The following is a 26,480-nucleotide window of genomic DNA, read 5'->3' as shown; positions in this document are numbered from 1 at the left end:
GTGCCACCTTCTGGCACAAATATGCTACAGTTTGAGATCACAATCCCCGTGTCCTAATGATACAAGTTGTTGGTGAGGATTTGGATCAACAGGAAGTCGTACACTGCTGGCTGTTTGGGAATGTAAATTCGGACCATTTTTTCAAAAGATAATTTAGCCTTGTCTCATAACCCTGAACCTACACCTATCCAGTGGTTTTACTCTTTGGCATATACCCTAGGTAAACTCACAGACGCTCCTGGAGATGTGTACAAGACTGTAGCAGAATTATTCATAAGAGCAAAGAAGCCAGAAACATTCCAAATGTCCATTGACAAGGGATTCATAAATTGTGATATACTCACATAATGCAGTAGTATACTGCAATGAGAATGAACGGGCCAAAGCTATATACAAGTCTTAGGAACAATGTTGAGTCTTAGGAACAACGTTGAATTAAAAAAAAAAAAAAAAAAAGCCACGGAAGATCACATCAGAACAATACCACTTTTCCAAAGCTCAAAAGCAAGCAGTGCTGAACAATTTATTGTTTGGAGATACATAAGTATGTGGTAAAGCTATTTAAAAAAACAAATGAATAATAAACTCAGATTCCAGAGTGTGGTTACCTCTGGTAGGGGAAGGTCAGAAGATACGTAGCATTACAAACCAGTGATATTGTACTTCTTTTGTTGGATCTGCCCTCACAAATGTTTATTTTGTTACTAGGCTTCCTATCTTAAATAGCCATATTGTTCCTGGAGGTAAATATTTTTTAATTTTAACATTGGAGAGGAAAAAGATTGTTTTGTTTTTCTGGTTCCCCAACCCAAACAGCTTGGACCAAACAAACCCCACAGCATTTGTACACAGTTCCTAGCCACGTACTAAACATCAGCCCTCCTAGAAATTATGTTCTGCCAGTTGTGGACAGGACATAAGAAGTGAAAGAAGATGTTTATCTCAGCACTATCTAAGAGCCAAATTATTGAAACAGCCCAAATGTCCATCAACTGATGAACGGATAAAGGAGATGTGGCATGGAAGCACCTGGGTGACTCAGTTAGTTAAGCATTTGACTCTTGATTTCAGCTCAGGTCATGATCTCAGGGTCATGAGATCGAGCCCCGCGTCAGGCTCCACAATGGGCATGGAACCTGCTTGAGATTCTCTCTCTCCCTCTCCCCACCCGCTACCCACTTGCACACTCTCTTTCTCTCTCTCTAAAAATAAATATTTTTTAAAAAAGAAGATGTGATATGTACATACAGTGGAATATTACTCAGCCATCAAAAAGAATGAAATCTTGCCATTTGCAATGACATGAATGGAGCCAGAGAATATTATGCTAAGCGAAATAAGTCAGAGAAAGACAAATACCATATGATTTCACTCCTATGTGGAATTTAAGAAACAAAACAAATGAGCAAAGGGAAAGAGAGGCAAACCAAGAAAAAGACTCTTCACTATAGAGAACAAACTGATGGTTACCAGAGGGGCAGGGGTGGGAGTTGGATGAAATAGGTGATGGGGGATGAAGGAGGGCACTTGCTGTTATGAGCACAGGGTGATGTATGCGAGGGTCAAATCACTATATTGTACACCTGAAACTAATATTACACTGTGTTAACTAATTGGAATTTAAATTAAAAACTTTAAAAAAAAGTAAGAGAGGAAATTTCATTAGATATGGAAAGAGGGGTTTGTTTTTCATTCATTTGAGCACCAGCTACAGCACTGGTGTGCTCAGTACTGGGGACGGCATATGCAGCAGATTTGTCGCTTAAGACTCAATCTAGTGGGGAAAAGAGACAAATAGCTATTCATTTCCTTCTTGATTATTTTGTGTGTATGTGTGTGTGTGTGTGCCAATGAAGAGAAGTTTGGGGTGTGATGAAAGGACAGTTTTGAAGATCTGGAAAATGAATAGGACTTGAGTCAGAAATGGAAGAAGAGGTCCCCAGGCAGAGGGAACAGCAGTATGTGTGGAGGCCCTGGTTGAAATATGTTTTGCAGAAGATTGCTAGAATCTGAATTACTATATAGCTGAAAGCTTGTTTCTTCCCTAGCACAGCTAAGTGACATAATACCTTCCCATCAATAACAAAAGTGTTCTCAGGCACCTGGGTGGCTCAGTTGGTTAAGCGTCTGCCTTTGTCTCAGGTCATGATCCTGGGGTCCTGGGAAGGAGTCCTGCATCGGGCTTCCTGCTCAGCAGGGAGTCTGCTTCTCCCTTTGCTCCTTCCCCCAGCTCATGCGTATGCTCTCGCCCTCTCTTTCAAAAATAAATAAACAAAATCTTAAAGACAACAATAACAAAAGTGTTCTCCCAAAGTTTTCAGTGCTGGAGAGGAGTGGGCAGAGGGTTTTATATTCCTCTAAGGGTGCAAATCAGATTGGTGAAGGAGAGGTGGAGAGAAAATATGTTTTGGTTAAAAAGCTTCCCAGGTCTGCAGCCAATTAAGCCGACTGTGCTCTTTGTCCATGGGGGCCCAGTGTGCCATGGCTGCAAACAGTAGCCTCCTTGGTAGTGTATGCAGCCTGTTGATTGTATGGGTTGCCCTAAGGGACCTTGGAGACAGCCCTTTCCAATGGATATTGAGGTCTGACCTCATGCTATCTCCAATGTAGGCTGCAGACAGGTATGCGGGGTGCCTTTGGAAAGCCCCAGGGCACAGTAGCCAGGGTCCACATTGGCCAAGTCATCATGTCCATACGTACCAAGCTGCAGAACAAAGAACATGTGATTGAGGCCCTACGCAGGGCCAAGTTCAAGTTCCCTGGCCACCAGAAGATCCACATCTCCAAGAAGTGGGGCTTTACTAAGTTTAATGCGGATGAATTTGAAGACATGGTGGCTGAAAAGCGGCTTATCCCAGATGGCTGTGGGGTCAAATACATCCTTAATCGTGGCCCCTTGGACAAATGGAGGGCTCTGCACCCATGAGAATCTCGGCACTGCCCCCTCCCTCTTCATGGCCACCAATAAAACCTACTTCCTGTCAAAAAAAAAAAAAAAAAAAGCTTCCCAGGGCGCCTGGGTGGCTCAGTTGGTTAAGCGACTGCCTTCGGCTCAGGTCATGATCCTGGAGTCCCGGGATCGAGTCCCGCATCGGGCTCCCTGCCCGGCAGGGAGTCTGCTTCTCCCTCTGACCCTCTTCCCTCTTGTGCTCTCTATCTCTCATTCTCTGTCTCTCAAATAAGTAAATAAAATCTTTAAAAAAAAAAGCTTCCCAGATGAGGGGCACCTGGGTGGCTCAGTCAATTGAGCATCCAACTCTTGGTTTCAACTCAAGTCATGCTCTCATGGAGCATGAGATTGACGAGCCCCAAGTCAAGCCCAGCATGGAGCCCCCCCATCAAGCCCACCATCGAACCCCGCCAGCAGCCCCATCCAGCCCCCCACGTGGAGCCCCAGCTCCAGCTCCTGTCTTCTTGCTCCTCGGGGAGTCTGCCTGAGGATTCTCTCCCTTTGCCCCTCCCCATCCGACCCCCCACAGGCATACCCACCAGCATGCTCTTTCTCTCTCATGAATAAATCTTTTTTAAAAAAAAGCTTCCCAGGTGATTTTAATATAACTCCAAGTTGAGAATTAGAACATTGATACTGAGAATTTAAGGGCAAATGACCTTTATTTTTGCCCCTTTATTTATTTTACCATTTTTCTGGAGTAATCTATAGTCCCATAATTTTATAGATAAAGAGGCAGATAGATAGATACAGATATAATATAGAGTGGAATGAAGTTGTCAGATGTATGCTTTTGGAAGCAAACTTGAGTGAGATAATAAGAGAATAGCAGTAACAAGAAACTAGCTAGGAGGGGGTGGAAATAGATTATGAGAGTCTGATTGTGTGTCATTGTCAGCAGAGGTGGAGAAAATGGGTGGGCAAAATCTGAGAGATCTATCTGAAGTAAAATTGAGAAGATGTCGTGGAGAGCGAAAATGAAAGAGGAACAGACTCCTAGGGTTCTGATTTGGAATGCTGGGTGCTTGGATATACCTTTAGCCATAGGGTGGCTGTGTTGATGTGAATATAAAGATAGAACGTTTCAGAATAGCCCACACTCTCAAGCATATTCCTAAAAGAGGTGGGCTCTTTGGCCTCCACACAAATTTGAGATGTAAAATCAGGTAGATTGCCTCTGCCTGGCAGGAACATGTTACTTAATTGGGGAGACATAATGTTAGCATCGTGCTACTGAGGTGAAGATTGTGGGTTCAGTCCATTGGGTCTGGTTTTTATTTCCCAGCGTTGGTGGGCAGTGATGCGTGCTTTCATTCCAACCAGCTGCCAGCCATTGAGCCCACAAGAGCCTTGAAGAACCAGCGTCAAAGGTTAGCCCAAATCTGTTTCTGCTGGTAGAGAAATAAAAGCAGTCCCCTGTAACAGTAGGTCAGGAGCCCTCTGTCTATGAGCAAAGCCAACAGGGGAGGGGATAGAAGCACAGACATGTTGGAGGGCAGATAAGTGTTGGCAAGTCTTGGTTTTTGTCACATTCACATCAGTTTTGGGTAGGAATTAACCCTTCCAAAGTCAAATTTTGTTTTTCTCTAATCTAGTTTACACAGTTGCCCCATGAAGCCCCAAATTTTTTTAAAGAATTATTTTTAGTTAATTTATCTTTATTTTTGAGTATGTATTATGTGCACATCGTGTTTTAAAAGTTAACACAGAAAGGTATACAGAGAAAACCAAGTTCTCCTCCTAATCTATTCCTTCAGTACCCAGTTTCCCTCCCCTAGAGGCAACCCTTGTTACCAGTTTTTTGGGTATCTTTTAGAGATAGTCTATGACTTTTCAAGCGTGTGAGCATGCCTCTGCATGCATGCGTGTGTGTGTGTGTGTGTGTGTGTGTGTGTGTGTGTGTGTGTGTGTATCCCTCTTTTAAAATAATCAAGAGCCTCTTCCAAATAATAACTTCTAGGGGGAAGATTGAATGCGTATTCTGCTCTCTGACTGATGGTTGCCTTCCTAGAAATGTATTTACAGGGCACCTGGGTGGCTCAGTTGGTTGGACGACTGCCTTCGGCTCAGGTCATGATCCTGGAGTCCCGGGATCGAGTCCCACATCGGGCTCCCTGCTCGGCAGGAAGTCTGCTTCTCCCTCTGACCCTCCCCCCCCCCCACGCTCTCTCTCTCATTCTCTCTTTCTCAAATAAATAAGTAAAATCTTTAAAAAAAAAAAAAAAAGAAATGTATTTACATACCCAGCAACGTGCTGCCCAGTGCAACTATCTGAGCGCTACAATTAAGGAGTAGCACAGGACAACCACCTTTCTGGGTATGTTGAAAGTGGTCTTAAGTGCTTCAGTGGAGGTCCCTTTAATCCAGCTCTTTTATGTAATACAACTTAATGTAGGAAAGTTGTTAAAAATTTAACCTTATATAAATATATGCTCTCTACCACCTAGCTTCCCTACTTTAAAATAATACAATACCCAAATACAACTACTGTATCATTTTAGAACACTACCTTCAACACAAAGGTAGAATTTCTTTTTCGGTGAGTTAATTATTGTATTCTGTATATATATATATATAATTTTAGATCCTGTGTTTGTCATGACATAGCTTTAGTAAATATGTTTTTACTATTTGTGGCCTACCTACCATGTCCAAGCACCTCGTATCTTATTTTTATAATATACTTTTTAATTCCAGTTTTCTCAAAAAAAATTTTCTAAAAAAAAAACCTCCTTTATAAAGTATTAATGTTTGGGCACCTGGGTGGCTCAGTCAGTTAAAAGCATCTGCCTTCAACTCAGGTTGTGATCCCAGAGTCCTGGGATCAAGCCCTGAGTTGGGCTCCCTGCTCAGCGGGAAGCCTGCTTCTGCCTGCCACTCCTCCTGCTTGTGCTCTCTCTCTCTCTCTCTGTCAAATAAAATCTTTTTAAAAAATAAAGTATTAATGTTAATCAAGGAAAAGGATGACAAGAATTACCCATAACACTCCCACTCTGAGATAACCCCTCCTTTTGGTGAATATCCTTCTTATCTTTCCTCAGTGGGGTAATACACACTATTTTATAACTTTTTAAAATTAAAAATCCCGGGGCGCCTGGGTGGCTCAGTCGTTAAGCATCTGCCTTCGGCTCAGGTCATGATCCAAGGGTCCTGGGATCATGCCCTGCATAGGGCTCCCTGCTCTGTGGGAAGCCTGCTTCTCCCCCTCCCACTCCCCCTGCTTGTGTTCCCTCTCTCGCTGTGTCTCTCTCTGTCAAATAAATAAATAAAATCTTTAAAAAAATTAAAATTAAAATTAAATTAAAAATCCCATATTATTAAATTTACAGTAGAACATTTGAAAATACATAAAAGAATAATGGAGACAATAAAAATCCCTGATAATTCCATCATCCCTCTCCCTCCCAAACAGCTCATGACCAGCATTCATTCATGTAGCAGATATGAATAGATAAGGTGTTTGTGATTTGCAGGACGGCAGAGATGGACAAAGAAGGACAAAGACAGTTCCCTCTGCTCTTAGAGCACTCTATGTCAGAAAACATTATACATTTTGTGTTTTATATCTATGCTGTAATTTAAGCAATCCCCTACTTTTGGACACTTGGGTTGGTCCATAAATTGATTGGGTAAGCATAAATTTTTATGACTTTATAATATTTAAAAGTATCATAACTGATACAACCTTTCCAACAACTTTTCTGTCACTGGACATTTCAGTGATTTCAGAGGTTTGGATTTGGCTTTGTTTTTACCATTACTAATGAATGACACAGCAGTCAAACATTATACATAAAACATTACTGAATATTTGTTTTACTCCTTCAAAAATAATTTTTCTCTAGTTATTAAAGTAATATGTACTAGATGTAGAAGCTTTGGAAAATATGAAACATTATAAACAATCCAACAAAATCAAATTATCCATTCCGTAATCCAGAGATGATACCTGTGATTTGTTGGCTTGTTTCCTTCTAGCTTTTTAGAAGTACAAAGATGGGGCACCTGGGTGGTATAGTTGGTTAAGCACCTGACTTGGTTTCAGCTCAGGTCCTGATCTCAGGATCTTGAGATCAAGCCCCCAAATGGGGCTCTGCACTCAAGGTGGAGCCTGCTTGAGTTTCTCTCACCCTCTTCCTCTGCCACGCCCCACCCCAGGCTACTCACACACATATTCTATATATAAAATAAATAAGTCTTTAAAAAAAAAAACAAAACAGGGGGTGCCTGGGTAGCTCGGTCAGTTAAGTGTCTGCCTTCCACTCAGGTCATGATCTCAGGGCCCTGGGAAAGAGCCCAGCGTTGGGCTCCCTGCTCAGTGGGGGGTCTGCTTCTCCCTCTGCCTGCCGCTCCCCCTGCTTGTGCGCTCGCGCGTGCTCTCTCTCTCTCAAATAAGTAAAATCTTTTAAATAAATAAAAGTACAAGGATAAAGATACATTTAAATTTTTTATTTTTCACAAAATTGAGCTCATAGAGAATTTACAGTTGACAATGTCATTAACTACTATCCAAAAGCTTGATTTTTTTAAATTTTTATTTGGAAATTATTTCAAGTTTTTTAAAAAACAGTACAAAGAACATCCATATACCCTTTTCCCAATTGTTAACAGGACCAGCCAACCAACTGTTAGCTTTTGCCCCATTTGCTTTATCATATGTGCACACATGGTCAAGTGCTCATGCTCCCTCTCTGTCCCTGTCTCTCTTTTTCTCTCTCATATACATACATACACACACACACACACAGAAATCTTTTTCATGGACCATTTGAGGGTAAGTTACATCCATTTGGTCCCTTTCCCCAAAATACTTAAGAGTGTATTTCCACGAGTAGAGCTCTTCCCTTATGCAACTACAGTTCACTCTTGTCAGTTTACCCAGTAATGTCCTACATAGCATTATTCTCCTCCAAGACAGGATCCAATCTTGAGGTGAGTTGTCATATCTCTTTTTTCTTTAATCTGAAAAATTCCACAGCCTTTCTTTACCTTTTATAACACTGACATGTTTGACTCATACGATCCCCACTTTTATTTTATTTTATTTTATTTATTTGCCAGAGAGAGAGAGCACAAGCAGGGGGAGCGGCAGGCAGAGGGAGAAGCAGACTCCCCACTGAGCAGGGAGCCCGAGGTGGGGCTCGATCCCAGGACCCTGAGATCATGACCTGAGCCAAAGGCAGACGCTTAACTGACTGAGCCACCCAGGCATCTCTGATCCCCACTTTTTAAAAACAATATTTCTCATTTTGTGTTTGACTGATGTTTCCTTGTGAAGGGATTGAGGTGATGCTTTCTTACCCAGAAAGCTGCATGGGTGAGGTGTGTCCTTCTCAGAGGATCACATTAGAGGCCCACAAAGTCTGTCTGTCCCTCACTTAACTGGTGAGTTCATTTCGATCAGCCAGTCAAGCTGTTGCCAAGTGTCTCCACTGTATAATCACTATTGTGAGGTTGTTTTGTTTTTTTTTTTCTTTCTTACAACTAATAAGCAATCTGTGCGTAGACACTTCAAGGTGATGCAAATATCCTACTTCTTTTAAAAATTCCCCATAGATTTAGCATCTACTGATTCTTGCCTGATCTAGTCTTTTATCACAATGGTTTCAGAATGAGTCTCCATCTCCAGCAGTCCTGCCAGGTTTAGCAGACAGCTCTCAGCTTTCTTCATTGGTAAGCGCTCCCTTCCCTTTCATTGATTCATCCATTTATTATTGGTGTAAACTCAGACATTCCTTTTTTTCCCTGATGCTTTATAATTCATTACAGTACTCACGTATTTCAGTGCTCAAATTATCCCAGATTTGACCAGTGGGAGCCCCTTTAATCCGGCTCCTGCATTCTTGTGACATTCGTCCTTTTTTTTTTTTTAACTTTCTGGTGTTATAATAAGATGTACCAAGCTCATCTGTTACCTACCCTGTCCCAACCCTAGAATATGCCACTTTCTAATGTATTATGCTGGGGAATGATATTAGACACCAAGAAGTCCTGGGCGCTAGGGGTAACTGCTAGGGTGACTTTGTTTTGGGATCCCCCAGAAAAATCCAGGAAATATATGTATGCTTATTTATATACACGCACGCAAATATACATATATATTCATACATACATAATATACATATACTCATAAACACGCTTATGTACATATTTTTTAACCAACTGAGCCACCCAGGCGCCCGACTACATATTTTTTAAATCATGAGTTCACACCAATATCTTCACATCCAGTTGCAATAGACACCCACAGGATTTTTTCTTGCCTTCTCCTATTCCATATTTGTGCAGGCATATCTTGGAGATATTGTGGGTTCAGTTTCAGACCACTGCAATAAGACACATATTGCAATAAAGTGAGTCAAATGAATTATTTGGTTTCCCAGTGCATATAAAAGTTATGTTTATACTATATTATTAAGTGTAGAATATCATTATGTCTATAAAAGGTGCATACCTTAATTAAAAATACTTTATTGCTGGGTGCCTGGGTGGCTCAGTAGGTTAAATGTCTGCCTTCAGCTCAGGTCATGGTCCCACATCAGGCTCCCTGCTCAGTGGGGAGCCTCCTTCTCCCTCTGCCCCTCCCCCCATTTGTGCATGCTCTCTCTCAAAAATAAATAAAATCTTAAAAAACTTAATTGCTAAAAAATGTGAACCATCATCTGAGTTTTAGCAAGTCATAATCACTGATCACAGATCACCATAACAAATGTAATAATGAAAAAGTTTGAAATATTTTAAGAATTACCAAAGTATGACACAGAAACACAGAGTGAGTAAATGTTGTTGGAAAAATGGCACTAATAAACTTGCTTCATGAGGATTGCCATAAACCTTCAACTTGTAAAATAATAATAATAATAATAATGCAATATCCACAAAGCACAATGAAACAAAGTAGGTCTGTCTGCCCCTTCCTCTACAGTAAGAACCCTGGCATCCAGAACATCTCTCTTTCTTTCTCTTTCCACCACCCATACTTACTCATTTACTCAATCTTATAATACACCTAAAATAATTTCAAAATTGCTTCACCCATACCCATAAAATAAACAACCTAGTATAAAAATGTTTAAGTAGGGTTCATTTGCAATTCTTACCCCATACCTATGCCCCAGCATCACTGGGGAACTTGTTAGAAGTCCTACTGATTCAGAAACTCTGAGGTAGAGCCCAGGAACCTGTGTTTTTTTTTTTTTTTTTTTTAAAGATTTTATTTATTTATTTGAGAGAGAATGAGAGATAGAGAGCACGAGAGGGAAGAGGGTCAGAGGGAGAAGCAGACTCCCTGCTGAGCAGGGAGCCCGATGCGGGACTCGATCCCGGGACTCCAGGATCATGACCTGAGCTGAAGGCAGTCGCTTAACCAACTGAGCCACCCAGGCGCCCCAGGAACCTGTGTTTTTACAAGCTCTGGGAATGAGAAGCATAGCTGGAAATATGTAGCATGGGTTTATGATAGGTGTATGTGTGTGTACACAGAACCAGGTGTTACTATGTAAAGTAGTGCTTTAAATGTATTCTAAATGTAGGGGTACCTGGATGGCTCAGTTGGTTGGGCGACTGCCTTCGGCTCAGGTCATGATCCTGGAGTACTAGAATCGAGTCCTGCATGGGGGGGGGCCCCCCCCCTCCCTGCTCAGCGGGGAGTCTGCTTCTCCCTCTGACCCTCCTCCCTCTCATGCTCTCTCTCTATCATTCCCTCTCTCTCTCTCAATTAAAAAAAAAATCTTTAAATGTAACAGCCATAGAACAGGTCCAGTGCAGACTAATAGGGATTTTTCTGTCACAGCGTGGGTGCGGAGGTGTAACGTAAGAGAAAATAAACACCCCAGTTCTATTTCTCTTCCTGGTGCCAGGAGGATAATCAGGAAGCAGAGAGGACGAGTGTGAAGTACCGTCACTTGCCAGAGGGGGCCCCCTCCGTGTTAGACATTTGAGAGTACACTCAAGATGGAGGAGGTATCCTCAGGGCTGAAAAGCTCACAGCTGGTAATCTGTTCCTTTCTGTTCTGCCCCTTGATTTGACTGCATCCCTGTAGTTGACTGAGGCGTGCATGGACCAATCACCACCCAGACTTAGCAAGGATAAACACAGTATCTTTCTGCCCTCCCATACCCGGTGCCCCCACGTAGGTACTTCATCTGGGTGAGGCTGACTGCCCTGTTCGCAGCTTATTTCATTGCCCCAGCCCAAATTCAGCCCCTCTGCATCTTCTGCTCTTCCACTCTGTTACTTCAGCCTCCTTCCCACCTGGCCCTGAACTACCTTCGGACTCAGTCATAGGAGAGGTGACAGCACCTGTTTCCTTCACCAGGGGCTCAGCCCCCCTTTCACTGACTTCTCAATGACAATTTAGAAATATCCCCCATGGCACCATTAAACTGCTTCAAAACAGTTATCCAGTGAAAGGATTAAAAAGATCTCATGGCATTTCATTCTCTGTACACATTTTCAAAATTTAAGGACTTGTGTCTTGGTTGTCTCCATTTTCTGTGGGGCCACATCCAAATTATTTTTTCCAACAAGGATGCTGAATATGCCAAAGAAATAATCCATGGTCGGGGCGCCTGGGTGGCTCAGTTGGTTAAGCAACTGCCTTCGGCTCAGGTCATGATCCCAGGGTCCTGGGATCGAGCCCCGCATCGGGCTCCCTGCTCCGCGGGAAGCCTGCTTCTCCCTCTCCCACTCCCCCTGCTTGTGTTCCCTCTCTCTCTGTCTCTCTCTTTCTCTGTCAATTAAATAAATAAAATCTTTTAAAAAAAATTAAAAAAAAAAAAGAAATAATCCATGGTCTACTGTTATGGAACTCATGGTCTAGTGAGAGAGATGAGTAGGTAAATAACTATCTGGGGAAATGGTGGGGAGGTGGTCTGAGCATAGGAGACAAGAGTTCTCTTTGGATGGGAGAGGGGATGGAGAAGGCTTAGCAGAAAATGAGATACTTGAACTGGGCTTTGAGTATATAGGGAAACTTTCGTATAGAAAAGAAAGACAAGGGAGGACATTCTGGGTGAGGGAACAACTTGAGCAAAAGAAATAGAGGTAAGAAAATTCATGGTGGATCTAGGACTGACTTCTGAGCAGTGTGGCTCAGTAGGGGTGGTGGGCAGGCAGTCGTAGGTAGTGAGATGGGAAAGGTGGTTGCAGTCAGTGTCAAGGTCCTGGAATAGCCACTAACAGCTTTCCTTTCAAGCTCTTGGGAGCCCCTTGTGAGACTAATTATACATGCCATTGGGAAAATAGCATTTACAATTTGAGTCTGGACAACTTTCCAGAAATACTAGGAAAACCACTAATCTGAAATTTGAAATTAATTATGGAAAATTTCTGCTAACTTAGTGAAAAGTCAGAATTGTAGGTTATTTTTGAAGGAATTCCATTTTATAATTTCAATTACTACGAATATTATAAAGTATTATACATGGATATTAATTAAAGAAATAGGATCAATAAACTAAGACTTGCAATGCACAGTAGGCCTATATGAGATAATAACACATCATAAGCATGTAATTCATCAGGTCTACCATTTGTTTTGATTTTTTGAGGAATTAACATCAAAAGTAGGGCATTAGTATCATGTTTCCAGTTACTGGGGTCCAAAATATTGAGGGGCTCTTTAAGATGAGGGATACCGATATGATAAAACTCCAATGGATCAGGCATTAAGAGAAGTGTAGGGTAATATTCCATTGTATATATGGACCACATCTTCTTTATCCATTCATCTGTTGAAAGGCATCTTGGCTCCTTCCACGGTTTGGCTACTGTGGACATTGCTGCTATGAACATTGGGGTGCATGTGCCCCTTCTTTTCACTACATCTGTATCTTTAGGGTAAATACCTAGTAGTGCAGTTGCTGGGTCGTAGGGTAGCTAAGTGAAATAAGTCAAGCAGAGAAAGACAATTATCATATGGTTTCACTCATATGTGGAACATAAGCAATAGCCCGGAGGACCATAGGGGAAGGGAGGGAAATCCGAAGGGGGAGAAATCAGAGAGGGAGACAAACTATGAGAGACTATGGACCCCGAGAAACAGACTGGGGGTTTCAGGGGGAAGGGGGGTGGGGGGAATGGGGAAACAGGGTAATGGGTATTAAGGAAGGCACATGTTGTGATGAGCACTGGGTGTTATATATAACTAATGAATCATTGAGCTCTACATCAAAAACTAATGATGTACAGTGGGTAACTGAACATAATAAAAAATATAAATAAATATATATATGTATGTATGTTTGTATGTGTATATATATATATATAATAAAAAAAAAGAGAGAAGTGTAGGAATTCGAAAATCAGAATTTCTGAGCCAGGTTCTCAGAAAAGAGCCACATTACCTTTTGCTACTAACTGAACAAGCCAGTGTGAGGCAGTGGTTCCTTTGAAGCTACAATGCAGGGAAAGAGCTTCATGGAAGGGAGGGTCAGATAGTGGGTGTTTCTTCCTGTGAGCGTGGAAAGGCTTGAGCTTGTGCTCAAGAAAATGTGTACGCGTGGGTGTGAATGGCCAGCAAGAGGACAACGCAAGTACCATAGGGATATGAAAATGTATTCATTCAGTGAGGATTCTCAGCTCACTGTTCTCGCTCAGGTTGGGCCTGTATGAGAAGGAACACAGAACAAATGGGAGAAGACAAAGTTTGTGGGGAGAAGAACTAAGATAGTCTAGGGTCCCAGAGAGTGAAAGCTGGTATGATTCTCTGGTGTCCTCTTGGTTTGTGCCCGAGGAGTACCTAGGCCACCCTCCTCATCTCCTCCAGTACCACCAGCAGGCCCTGCCCAGGCTATCATCCCAGCTCCACCATTTACTGTCCCGGTGCCCTTAGGCCAGTTCCTGGATCCCGGAACCTCAGGCTGCCCATCTGTAAACTAGAGATGATGGTAGTACCTACCTCCCATACTTGTTGAGAGGCTCTGTAAGGTGATACACGTGTGGAGCTTAGCACAGGGGAAGCAGCCACATGTTTTGACTGGTCCTGTTCCACCCCTCCCAAGCACAGGCAGCCTCTGCCCTGTGGATCGTAAAGTCCAATAGCCTAACCTCCTGGGCTACAGACTATTGAGCTTTAGCTAGAGTAGAGAGGTTGAGGGAAATATTTTATATGCTGACTCCAGAAGGAGTCCAGGCAGCAGATGCACGGGAAGGCCGATCTCTGTTCTGGATGGCTCTGTCAAAGGAGCCAACAGGGCAGGGTGGTGAGGGGTTTGGGTGACTTTTCCAACCAGAATAGGATGGAGCACACTCCCAGCTTTAGCTGCTCCCCATCTTTCTTTTTCCATTTGATCAGCTCAGTTTCATGTAGCTTCCTCTCCAAGCACACATCCCCATGGAGATAGCTGTCCCCTGCTCCTTGGCATCCCTACTGGAACTAGATTCCCTCCCCCAGGCCAGTGGGGGTGTGCTGTCCCCACCCTGCCCGAACTCCCTCCAGTTCAACGTCTATGCGCCCACTCTCCTGGATGGGCTCACTGTAATCCTTTCAGGCACGGCAAGACGGGGCTGGCTGACAACAGGCCTGCTGCTCGGTCCCCAACTGCTCCTGCCCTGCTCACTGTGGCTGTGGGTTCCCTGGGGTCCCTTTCACCCACTGCTCCTGCCCATTTAATCGTTTCAGAGGCTGACATCTGCCTGCAGGGCGCACTGGGCTGGAGGTCCCCCACCCCATCAGCTGTGGTGCCCATAGGCAAGTTACCCAGCCACTCTGACATTGTTCCTTCATCTACAGAAAAAGAAGGAATACCCATTTCTACCTCACTTGAGTTTTGTGGGGATCACATAAGAAGGTTCAATGGTGATGTTTTAAGCACTGTAAAGCAAGATGCAGGGGTGAATTATAGGGGTTATTCTGGCTGGGAATGTCTGATGGCAGGTTTCTAGTAGACCTTCCACGTACACGTCCAGAAGAGTTTCCACTGGTGCCCTGGCTACCCACAAACTCACAGACATGAGCGAAGCTAGCTTGTGGCCAGCAGGTTGCATTGGCTCCACCTCCCCCTGCCGGGCACCAGTTTCCAGACAATTTGTGTGTGTCCCCGTGCAAAGGCTGCCTTTGACCATATCAGTTAGAACTCACTAGAGTTGCTGTTTAAATGGTACATTGTGCATTCTGCTGTGCCCTCTAAAGCTGACATTCAAGAGCTGCCTCATTCCAAAAACAACTGGGGGCCTGGCTTATAAAAAATATGTGTGGTATAGCAAAATAATGCAAGGCAAAGCACTCCAGCACTCCTAGAGTCTCAGCTATAATCCTGAAACCGTTGCAGCCCATTCGCTAGCTGTCTGATCTCCACAGTGCAGGTGTTGGCCTGTAAAATGGGCTCAGGAACCTGCAATGTTCACGTCCAGAGTTCTGCTTTTTACATCTCTTACAACCACTATCTTGTTTTACTGAAATCTGTTTTATTTGCATTCTTGCTCCTCCACGTAGAGTTTGCTTTGAAAAGCAGCTTCAAGGCGCCTGGGTGGCTCAGTCAGTTAAGCATCTGCCTTTGGCTCAGGTCATGATCTCGCCCCACATCGGGCTCTCAGCTCAGCAGGGAGCCTGCTTCTCCCTCTCCTCCTGCCCCTCCTCCCTGCTCACTCACTCTCTCTCTCAAATAAATAAATAAATAAATAAAATCTTTAAAGAAAAAGAAAAGAAAAGCAGCTTCAGCTGTCAAGAGAGAGTTTTTGGGGGCTCAGTAGACATGAAGAGCCGACCCCTGCTTTCTCTTGCCACAGTTTAGAAGAGGGTCCTCCTCAGGGGCAGACGGAGTGATAACAGAGGACTCATCCTGTGTGCATGCCCAGCGACTTCTTCCATAAACAATTTTATTAAGCTATAATTTACATACCATACAATTCACCCATTTAAAGGGTATCATTCAGTGGTTTTAGTAGACTCACAGAGCTGTGCAACTATCACCATAACCAATTTTAGAACCTTCTCATCACTTCCCCCCAAAAGAAACCCTACACCCATGAGCAGTCACTGGCATTTCCTCCCACTACCCACTCAGCCATAGGTAACCACCAACCTATTTTCTGTCCCTGTGGATTTGCCTATTCTGACCCAGCTGCTTTTTTATCCTTTCTTCCCTACCCCTGAAGCCCTGAGCTCCCCTGAGCAGAGTGTGCAGGGATATCTCCGGCAAGCCAATCAGGAATCTGGGCAGAATTTTAGGGTGCCCCTTTATGTTACCAGTGTGCCCCACCTAACCTTGGAGGTACTAGAGCAGCAGAAGAACTGAGAGCCTTAGCAGCTGCCTGGACTTTCCTCTCCAAATCCAGGCTGGGCCTCGCCTGAATGATGTGGGACATCACCAGCTTACCTACTCAAGAAGTTTTCAGCACCAGAATTGGCTTTTTTTTTTTTTTTAGGATTTTATTTATTTATTTGACAGAGAGAGAGAAAGAATGAGCAGGGGGAGCAGCAGAGGGAGAGGGAGAAGCAGGCTTCCCGCCAAGCAAGGAGTCCGATGTGGGGCTCGGTCCCACGACCCTGAGATCATGCATGACCCAAGCCGAAGGCAGACATTTAACTGACTGAGCTACCCAGGCATCCCACCAAGATTGGCCTTTAGGGCGAAGACATGGGGTCTCTAGCAAGGCCCTACTAAAATGCCACAGTTTTGTGGTGCCCTGGAAATCTCAGCTTTCCCCTTTACTTCTTTCTGAACCACATACCCTGGGAGTATGTTGAGACAGCAGACACTCGGGCAGTTTTTTGGAGGGAGAAAATACTTGGCCATAGCACAGGGTCTCACAGGGCGCAAGCCACGTATGAAGGGGGAAGCTGTAGGCATACAGTCCTCCCTCAATCCATTATATTCAGACCACCAAATGAATCTGATTTGCATCACCCAGGTCTGGTTCTTCCCTGGGTCCCTCAGTCATTTTACCCTGCCTCTCTCGGGTTCTCCATCCAGACATCAAGGCCAAAACTGCCCTCCCCACAGGATATGTCCCTAAATTTCTCTCAGCCATATTGAAATAGGTCCTCACAGAGCGGTTACCGGATTCAGTAGTGCCTTTAAAGTGACAGACATAGGTTTGCCCTTCATTTGGCCCCATTCCCATCTTATTCTATCAGTATGATTGCCTAGAAGTGAGCCCCCATCCCTGATTTTTCACTTTTCTACCTATGCATCCACCCCCCCCCAAAAAAACACATATTCTCCATAGTCCTTCTTAGTATAACTAAGGTAAGCTAGAATTTTCTAATGGACCTTTACAAATTATGTCTAAGAATAACACAATTTATGGAGTCTAATTTTCCGATCCTACCGGATAATTTTGTTTACCGTACACACAGGTGTTTTTTTTCCCTTCCTCCCTCATTGGAAGGTGCTCTGCCCCAAAGATCTTCTCTCTCTAATTCCCCCCTGACCATCTCTGCCTGTCAGAAGTGAGATGGAGGTAGTAGTGGTATATGGACAGCCTGACAAAAGAGGGGGTGTGTCCTGGAAGGATTGCCCAGCGGTCCCCTAGAGTAAACAGTTCAACCCTCACACTTGTCCAGGTGCCCATGAATGATGTAGAAACCAATAGTCCTGAACAGGGTCTGCACTGCCTGCTGCTTCCCCCTGGAGTCATGTGGAAAGCTGTTTACACACATCAGGTCAAAGAGCTGCACCTTGAAGGGACTGTAAGTTATTTATCCAATCCCTTCTGTTATACAGATACAGTTAAGGAACCTGGGCCCGGCTTGGTTAAGGGATTTAACGCAGTCATTCAACTAATTAATGACAGAGTCAGAACCACAGCCCAACACTTCTGATGACCAGTGCAATGCTTTTTACAGAGCTTTCCTCACTCATAGACTGGGAATAGAGAGTACACTGGTCTGACCCTATCTGGACCCACAGTGTACCCTCGGTAAGCACAGTGAAACAGACACAGTTCTACCACCCCCAAGAAGACAGCCTTACCCCTCACCCACATTTGCATCTTATGTGAAGCAGCCAACTCTAGGACAAATGATTCAGAAAGTCAGGAAGCAAGTTACATAAATTGCCCTACAGTTGTAATGAAAAAGTAGCGGCTCAGTAAAAATATAAACTACAGTTGTTTAATGGCTTAGAATCCTAGGTGGGCAAATGCTTAACTGTTCTCAGTGTCCGCAGTACTGATTGTTGTAACTGCTTTAATCTCCAGAGCTCATAAACTTTAGAAGTCGAGACAGCTATGCGGAATGTGAGTTTATGTGTATCACCTTCATTCAGATGAACATGGATCAGTATTATTTGCAGCACTGGCTGATATTCCTGCAGAGCCATTACTTGCTCCTTTTGAGAAGCCATGAGGTAGGAGAAAAGGAAAGTCAACATCGTGGCTATATATTCTCAACAACAGAGTAAGGTTATTTGGGGAATTTTTTGAGAAGATAATAGACTTTGGAAACCAGGAGGGACACTGCAGCCATGTGTTTATCAACTCACAGGGCTTTTGCATCCATAGGGGCCTTGAAACATAGTCTGCTCATTTAAAGAAGGCAGAAAGAAAGATCAAATGATGTGTCCAATTTCATGCCACAGGCTAGAATCAGAACAAAGATTCCAGCCTACTGTGCAAATTCAGTGTTTATACTTGTATCATGGCTAAAGAAGAAGGGAAGGAGTAAAAAATTAATCTGCAAACATCTAGAATACTCCCTTAAGGGTTTATAGTTTTAATAATCACTTCAACAGGGCGCCTGGGTGGCTCAGTTGGTTAAGCGGCTGCCTTCAGCTCAGGTCATGATCCTGGAGTCCTGGGATCGAGTCCCACATCGGGCTCCCTACTCGTCAGGGAGTCTGCTTCTCCCTCTGACCCTGCCCCCTCTCATGTGCTCTCTCTCTCTCAAATAAATAAAATCTTTAAAAAAAATAATCACTTCAATGTATATTATCTGTTCTTTTTCTTTTTATTTGTTTTAGGATTTTATTTATTTATTTGCGAGAGAGAGGGACAGAGAGACAAGAGAGAGAGCACAAGCAGGGAGGAGAGGGAGAAGCAGACTCCCCGCTGAGCAGGGAGCCCGATGTGGGGCTTGATTCCAGGACCCTGGGATCATGACCTGAGCCGAAGGCAGCTGCTTACCGACCGAGCCACCCAGGCGCCCCAAGAAACACCATTCTAAGCAACACTATTACTGAGAGAAATTCCCTGAATAGAGTTCCTTAATCAAAGAAGTTTGGGAGACCCCATAAGTATCAGTGCACATTAATATATTAAATTTTGGGAGACCCTGTTAGTATCAGTGCACCTTAACATATTAAAGGCTCTGAGAAGTCCCACATTAAAGAAGCTTGTTTAATCATTAATTAACTCAGCATTTCCCAAACTGAACTCAAAACTCATTGTTCATGGAATACCTTTCAATATCCTGCAGAATTCATATTTCTTGAAATACAATTGGCTCAGTCTTGCCAGCTATGGGCAAAGCACAGGTCCCAGGCATGCCTAAAATGAAAGCCTCTGTCTTTTATCCATATCCTCATGTGCTGCCTTTTAAAAATAAATAATAATTCTTTGCAATCTTTATTCTTATGGTACACAAAGTCATATCTGCCTTTTGCCATCTCCCATGCCTACTTCTGCCTCCCACTTAGGGGAGTGACCTTGCTCATAGAGAAGATCAAAGTCTCCTGTCAAATAGGCTCACTATACTCTGCTGCTGCATACTGCAAATATATCTGAGGCCCACTTTCAGAAAGGTGACTCCTGACAGGTCATCTTCCTCTTCAGCCTTACCTTTCAAAACAATAAGAATCCTCTTTCCTACAATCCAGTTCTATGATAAGTACTTCTCTATTTGTAATGGAAACTGTACACCTAAACAAAATGTGTAACTCTCACATAAAACACAGACAGTGTTGTTCCCTGAGCAGCAGTACCTCGTGTGATGCCTCACTCCACTCCCCTATTCCTGCTCTCCACCTTGCACACTGCGTGGACTCTCATGACCTCCAGTGGGTGGTTTCCTACCTTATAATGGGTAATCTCTACCCTGAAATGTATTCCATGGAAATTCCAAAGCACTCTTCTCGTTCATATTCTCTTGACAGTTCTAACCACTGTAGTTTTGTACAAGCTTCTAGAAGCACAGTTTTATTTCTGTTGGTTGTTCCTCCTAGCCTCTTTGTTAAGGTCACCCAGTGACCCTCAACAAGCTTTAGTACACTCTACTGATATCTCTGTGTTCTAATTCAGCAATTCCAACATCTGCACAGAGTTCTCTCCAGATATACCACATACACGGAGTCACAGCCACCCCTCTGTAGTACCCACACAGGTAGTGAGTGCCCCTTATAGCCAGGCACTATGCCAGGATGCCCTGGAGATATGGAATGAGTCAGCCAGGCTCCCTGCACCTGGAGAATCTCACTGACATCGTGACATCTGTAATGCTTGAGAGCTCAGGGCAAAGACTTCCAAACTGCATTTCCCCAACATGAGTATTGCATGAGACATTAATAGACAGTCCCTAATAAACTATATGGAATGAGTCAGCCAGGCTCCCTGCGCCTGGAGAATCTCACTGACATCGTGACATCTGTAATGCTTGAAAGCTCAGGGCAAAGACTTCCAAACTGCATTTCCCCAACATTAGTATTGCATGAGACATTAATAGACAGTCCCTACTAAACAGAGTTCTAGGACTAAATAAATTTGGGAAACATAATTACATGTGCTAACACATATTGTGAATTTCGAGGAAGAAGCTCTATATATGGTAGGTTTTTCCCAAATGTACTTGACCTGCAAACCATCTTTTCCTGGAACCCATTGGAGACGGTATCATTCCTCTGACACCATTTGGGAAATGCTGTTTTGGAAGTAGCCTCAGCCCACTCAATCCTGCCAAATGCCAAGGACCAGATTGAAGTCATTCAAATATACAAACTGGTTAGGTGGAAAATGGATATTTCTTTGTGATTTCCCTTAACTCTGCCTTTTGAACGATAAATAAGTTGAGTCTGTACCTGATGCTCAATTACTTTCATTTCCATAGGTATGTTCTGTGTAATTTACCATCTAGAGCCCTAATGACTTCCCAGTCTATAGTCCTAACCCACACCTGCCCCCACCCCAGAGCTCCAGGCCCCATATGTTGGGCTGTCTGCTGGACAACAACCTATTGGAGATCTTTAACAGAATGTCCAACAAGCACTTCAAATGCAGTTTGTCCCACATAGAAGTGATTGCTGCTCTCATAAAATTCATTTCTCCATCTGCATTCCTTAATGGCCTCCTCACCACCTTCCAATCAGAAACCTGGGACTTGTTCAGAATTCTACCCTCCCAGCCATGTTGTCATTAAGTCCTCCTGAGTCTGTCTTCCAAGAAGCTTGAATTTGGTCTCCATATTCCTCCCCCAACTGTCATTGTCTAATTTGGGGTCCTCACTACAGTGGTTTTCTCAGGTCAGGTTTTCTGGGAAGCAGACTCTGGGTTTCTGAGACTTGCATGGAGGCAGGTTATCAGAGAGAGCTATGGAGAATAATCCCTGTTGGGAGAGTGGAGGAAGAAAAACCAGGCTGAAGAAGTTGAACTTTGATAGTTGCAAGAATAGCCTCAACCAACTCTGTGGGGTGCTATTGTCCCAACTTGGTGCAAGGGGTTGGGGAGAGGGTACATTCCCACTCTCTTCAGCCTCCATCCTCCGTACCCCCATCCCCTACTCCCCTCCCGCCCCCACTGGATGTAGGCAGCTCCCACCCCACCCCACCTCAAGGCAATTCCCAGAATGGACCTCAGCTGAGGGCCACCAGCCACCAACTCTTGCAGCAGGTGGAGGAATGAGTGCCTTACTCCTGAGGGGATCAGGATGGTAACAGCCTCCTTGTCCCTAATCTTGCTGCTTTCCAATTTATCCCCCACCACCCCACCAGAGGGGTTTTTCTAGACCCAAATTTAATAACACAAACCCTTTCTCAAAATCTTTCAGTAATTCCCCCTTACCAACAAGATAATTCAAATCTGATCTTTGTCTACTAACATTTATGAATCCTTCATGAGCACTGCTCCCCATGCTGGGCAGGAGTTTGTCCCACGGCTCTCATTAACAAACTCCTACTCATCCTTTCAGGACCAGTGCAAGCACCCCCTCCTCTTTGATGCCTTCATTAATATCCTCAAGCCGAAGTAATAATCCTGTATACTCTTTTTATACGTACAGTCATTTGCTTCAGTGATCATTAGACTGACCTCCTTAAGAGCAAAGCCTGTGTCATATTCATTTGTGAAAGTGAAGGAATGACTCCATCAGCCATGTGCATCAGTATTGTATAAAGCTGGTCTACATGGGCTAATTCAAACTAACTAGAGGTGCCTTCAGTCTAGTCAGCTGTTCTTTCAGAGACTTAATCTAGTTGCCCAGTGAGGGCTATCGGTCCCCAGGGGCCGAGATTCTGTTTGGGGAAATTCAGCTGGTTCGGTACATGTGCTCGATGCTCTGAGGGATTGCACATTTAGTACATACTTCTCATTATGCTGATGCTGTCTCTCATGTTGAAAAGGGGCATAGCCCGGGCACCTGGGTGGCTCAGTCGTTAAGCGTCTGCCTTCAGCTCAGGTCGTGATCCCAGAGTCCTGGAATCTAGCCCCACATCGGGCTCCCTGCTCGGCGGGAAGCCTGCTTCTCCCTCTCCCACTCCCCCTGCTTGTGTTCCCTCTCTCGCTGTGTCTCTCTGTCAAATAAATAAATATTAAAAAGCAGAAAGAGGCAGGAGGTGGAGCAGAGACAGCAATAGGCAGGGCAGCCAACTGGAGGGCTGAGGACATACTAAAGAATGATGGGACTTCCAGCAGAGACAGGGACAGAGATATGGTCAACCTGAAGGGTTGGGAGGATGGACCTGTGGAGGCTCTGGGCTTGGAGGGGAGCCTGGGTATGACTGGAATGATCCAGAAGCAGGTACACCCTCATGCTGCACAGCCTCCTAAGTGCGCTGATAGGGACAGCAGCCCTCGGCTGAGACTCAAGTGGCCACCCCACCACCCACCCGGCCGCAGTGCTTGCCGTCAGCCTCCTCGTCCTCTGGGCCATGGGCAGCACCTTCCTGCTCAGTGTTTCTGGGCCCCTGCTTCTGATTCTGGTGCACACCTCACTGCACCTGCAAAACCTCACGAACAAGATTGAGAGTATTGGCCTCAACTGACGCCAGTGGGGCTGCAACTGGAGGTACTGGGGCAAGAGCAAGAGGCTGGATCCTGGGGGCCTGGGATCTGTACCCAAGACCTGGAGAATGCCACCCCCACTCTGGGTCTGACCCAGGGACCCAGAGCCCTTTCCCAGCCCTTAAAATAGAGTGCTCTCTCCACTTCAAAGAGCAGGACATCTGCAACCCTCCCCCGAGTTCCAAAATTGGGATATCCCCCTACCCAGCCCCTGTTGCATAAGGGACCGGACTCTACCCCAGCCCTGAACTTGGGGCTTGGAGATCGGAGCATCCAGGGTCAACCTCAAACTCTGGAACCAGAGATATTCCCCCATTGCCAATCTGGAACCACCCATTTCCCATGCTCATTCCCAAAGCTAAGATCTGGAACCAAGGCATTTTCCTGAACCCTGGTCTAAGGCTTTTCCACACCCCACCCCAGCTTTGAACCCAGGTCAGGGCATTGCCACATCTTGAACCCAGGATGCAAGTATTCCCAGCCCCCATCAGGACAAAGGATTCAAGCATCCTGACCCTGTTGAACCCTTGGTTCCAGGTGACCCCCATATTTACCAGTCCCGCTTGCCTCTCTCCAGCTCTGCTTAGGGATTCTGCCCCTCCTCCCCAAAGTTCCACATTGATGAGGACCAAGGGGTAGGGTGGAGTGGGGTGGGGGTAGCCCTGACCCAGAATGAAACATCTGTATCAGTGTTAACTGCAACAATAAAGGCTGTTGCATTGCTCAAGCCAAGAAAGGAAAGGAAAGAAAGGAAGGAAGGGACGGAGAAATTGAGGAAGGGGGAGAGAGAGGGAGAAAGAAAGAGAAATGGAAGGAAGGAAGGAAGGAAGGAAGGAAGGAAAGGAAGGAAAGGAAGGAAAGAAGGAAGGAAAGGAAGGAAAGGAAGGAAAGAAGGAAGGAAGGAAGAAAAAAGAAAGAAAAGAAAGAGAAAGGGAAAGAAAAGACTAATAGCCTCTACCCCCACCAGGAAGATGCCCCATCTGCCCCTCACTGTGACTGGAGCTCACGTCAGAGTATAGCCGGCCAGAAATGAAGAGAGCACTGGCTGGTCCCCAGTGCCTGTGTGGTGCTGAGAGGCAGCAGTCTGGTCCCCAGTGCCTGTGTGGGTGCTGAGAGGTAGCAGTCTGATTGGAGTCAGGGCATAGGAGCCTTATCTTAAGTTGCATTAGCATAACCAGAGCATCATTTTTTAAAAGATTTTATTTACTTATTTGACAGAGAGAGACACAGCGAGAGAGGGAACAAAAGCAGGGGGAGTGGGGGAGGGAGAAGCAGGCTTCCCGCCGAGCAGGGAGCCCGATGCAGGGCTTGATCCCAGGACTCCGGGATCATGACCTGAGCCAAAGGCAGATGCTTAACCAACTGAACCACCCAGTTGCCCCGAGCATCATTTTTATATAGATTATATGGTTATTTGGGGATGGCTGTAGAGATTGATTGGTGGTGGAAATTAGGAGTGGGTGAAGGGTGCTGTTAGCAATGCAGCCCTTAGTGCCTCCTTGGCAGGTGGAAGCTGGTGAGCCATATTAGTCTACAAAGAGGAAGTATGGCCCCCAAGATGAGGAGAAACACTGATCCAACACCAAACCCTGGGGGCCCAAGGGCCATCCCCAATGGGATGATACACCAGAATAGTTCTAGCAGCCAAGAAGCATGATACATGATGCAGGACCAAAAGACATGAGCAGGGAATGGGCCTTCTGTGTGGGAGCTAAGGTAGGGGAAGAGGGGCACTCCAAAAGGAAAACTTTCATGAAGAGCAAACAGGAGGCATAGAGAACCCCCAAGGGGAATGTGCCTCACGCAACAGGTTTAGCCCCAGTGGCAAGGAAGTAGCCTTCACACCTCCAAGAGTCCTGGTTCCACTGAATAATCAGTGGAAGACTGATGGGTATGGTAGCATGCTATCTACAGTTTTCTTACATACGAAGTTGTCTGGGAAACAAAAGAGATCAGAAGGATAACAAATGCAATTCCTTTTTATATTGTTTTCAGACTCTCTTAGGCTCTTAGTATTCCACCAGGAGCAGACTGTAGAACCCTTGAGGGGTACGGCCACTTCTAGGTGATAAGACTTTGCATTCATAAAGCATTTCAGTTAACATAAACTGTTGCATATACTATTTCATAAATCCTTACCACAATCCAGCAAGGTAGGTATTCTTTTTTTTTCTTTTTTCTTTTTTTGGCAGAGAGAGAGAGGGAGCACAAGTGGGGGGAGTGGCAGGCCGAGGGAGAGACGCAGGTTTCCTACTGAGCAAGGAGCCTATGTGGGACTCAGTCCCAGGGCTCTGGGATCATGACCTGAGCCGAAGGCAGACACTTAACCAACTGAACCATGCAGGTGGACTGTTATTCTTATATCCATTTTGCAGATGGTGATATAAAAATTCAAGCAACAAGTTTGTTTTGCCAGAACCCTGTGTTCTGCCAATGAGGTATCTGAGGCCAAGGTGGAGTTCATTGGTTTACCACTCGCCAGGACCCACACCCAGGATTCACAGAACCCCACCTCCTCCAAATTCTCCATCCTTGTATCACACTTCCCTCCCAGCCCACCATGGTCCTAAAAGTAGAGCTCAGCAGCCACAAAGTGGTCCGTGAGGAATGGCAAATAAATGTTATTGGCTCTGCCTTCCTACTCTCGAATATTCCGGGCAGTTTGTTCTAACATCCGCTGTGGTTTTTTGTTTGTTTGTTTTTTGTTTTTTGTTTTTTGCAGCATGCAAAAGGAAAGAACAAGAACATGGGAAGGATAGAGGCAACACACCCAAAAAGCCCAGGTTGGTCTTCACAGATGTCCAGCGTCGAACTCTACATGCAATATTCAAGGAAAACAAGCGCCCGTCCAAAGAATTGCAAATCACTATTTCCCAGCAGCTGGGGTTGGAGTTGAGCACCGTCAGCAATTTCTTCATGAACGCGAGGAGGAGGAGTCTGGACAAGTGGCAGGACGAAGGCAGCTCCAATTCAGGCAACTCATCTTCTTCATCAAGCACTTGTACCAAAGCATGAAGGAATAACCACGAACTAAACCTCGGTGGAAAAGCTTTAAATAAAAAAAAATTTTTAAAAGACCAGGACCTCAAGATAGCAGGTTTATACTTAGAAATATTTGAAGAAGAAAAAAGCGTTATTTATAGTCCAAAGAAACCAAAGACTTCGCTCACCTGCATTCTGACTTTGTTCGGAGACACACACTTCAGCGGGGCAACGACTTGGCAAGAAAAATTATGAGCGGGAAAGCACCACTGGATTTCACACCTTCCATCCATGATCATTCTCGCTGTGCTTGGCTGTTCCGTGGTTTGGAGCATAGTGATTTTGAGCCATTGAGTGGACATCTCTTAAGATCAGACTTTCTCATCTGTTCCACCA

The 26,480-nt window shown here is 44.7% G+C and overlaps 2 protein-coding genes and 1 non-coding gene across 3 annotated transcripts in view; all 3 read left to right on the top strand.

Annotated features, from left to right (window-relative positions):
- ONECUT1 (one cut homeobox 1) overlaps positions 1 to 26,117 on the top strand; it is a 37,170-nt gene extending 11,053 nt beyond the window's left edge. Inside the window, exon 2 of the mRNA XM_028100308.2 lies at positions 25,825 to 26,117. Within this exon, the coding sequence (XP_027956109.1) occupies positions 25,825 to 26,117 (293 nt within the window). The remainder of the gene's footprint in view (positions 1 to 25,824) is intronic.
- LOC114206614 (small nucleolar RNA SNORA70) lies at positions 2,430 to 2,563 on the top strand. Its single transcript, XR_003608694.1, has one exon. It is a non-coding gene; the product is annotated as a small nucleolar RNA SNORA70 (small nucleolar RNA).
- LOC114206478 (large ribosomal subunit protein uL16-like) lies at positions 2,589 to 2,994 on the top strand. Its single transcript, XM_028100309.2, has one exon. It carries the CDS (start codon positions 2,624 to 2,626, stop codon positions 2,924 to 2,926), a length of 303 nt encoding a protein of 100 aa, XP_027956110.1. The 5' UTR covers positions 2,589 to 2,623; the 3' UTR covers positions 2,927 to 2,994.
- Positions 26,118 to 26,480: the final 363 nt, after the last annotated feature.

The sequence above is a fragment of the Eumetopias jubatus genome, unplaced genomic scaffold (genome assembly GCF_037043125.1).
Source record: "Eumetopias jubatus isolate StellerSeaLion01/CBP00866 unplaced genomic scaffold, mEumJub1_p1.0 scaffold_7, whole genome shotgun sequence".
In the NCBI taxonomy this organism is placed as follows: Eukaryota; Metazoa; Chordata; class Mammalia; order Carnivora; family Otariidae; genus Eumetopias; species Eumetopias jubatus.
This window is presented reverse-complemented; position numbering and strand designations above follow the sequence as displayed.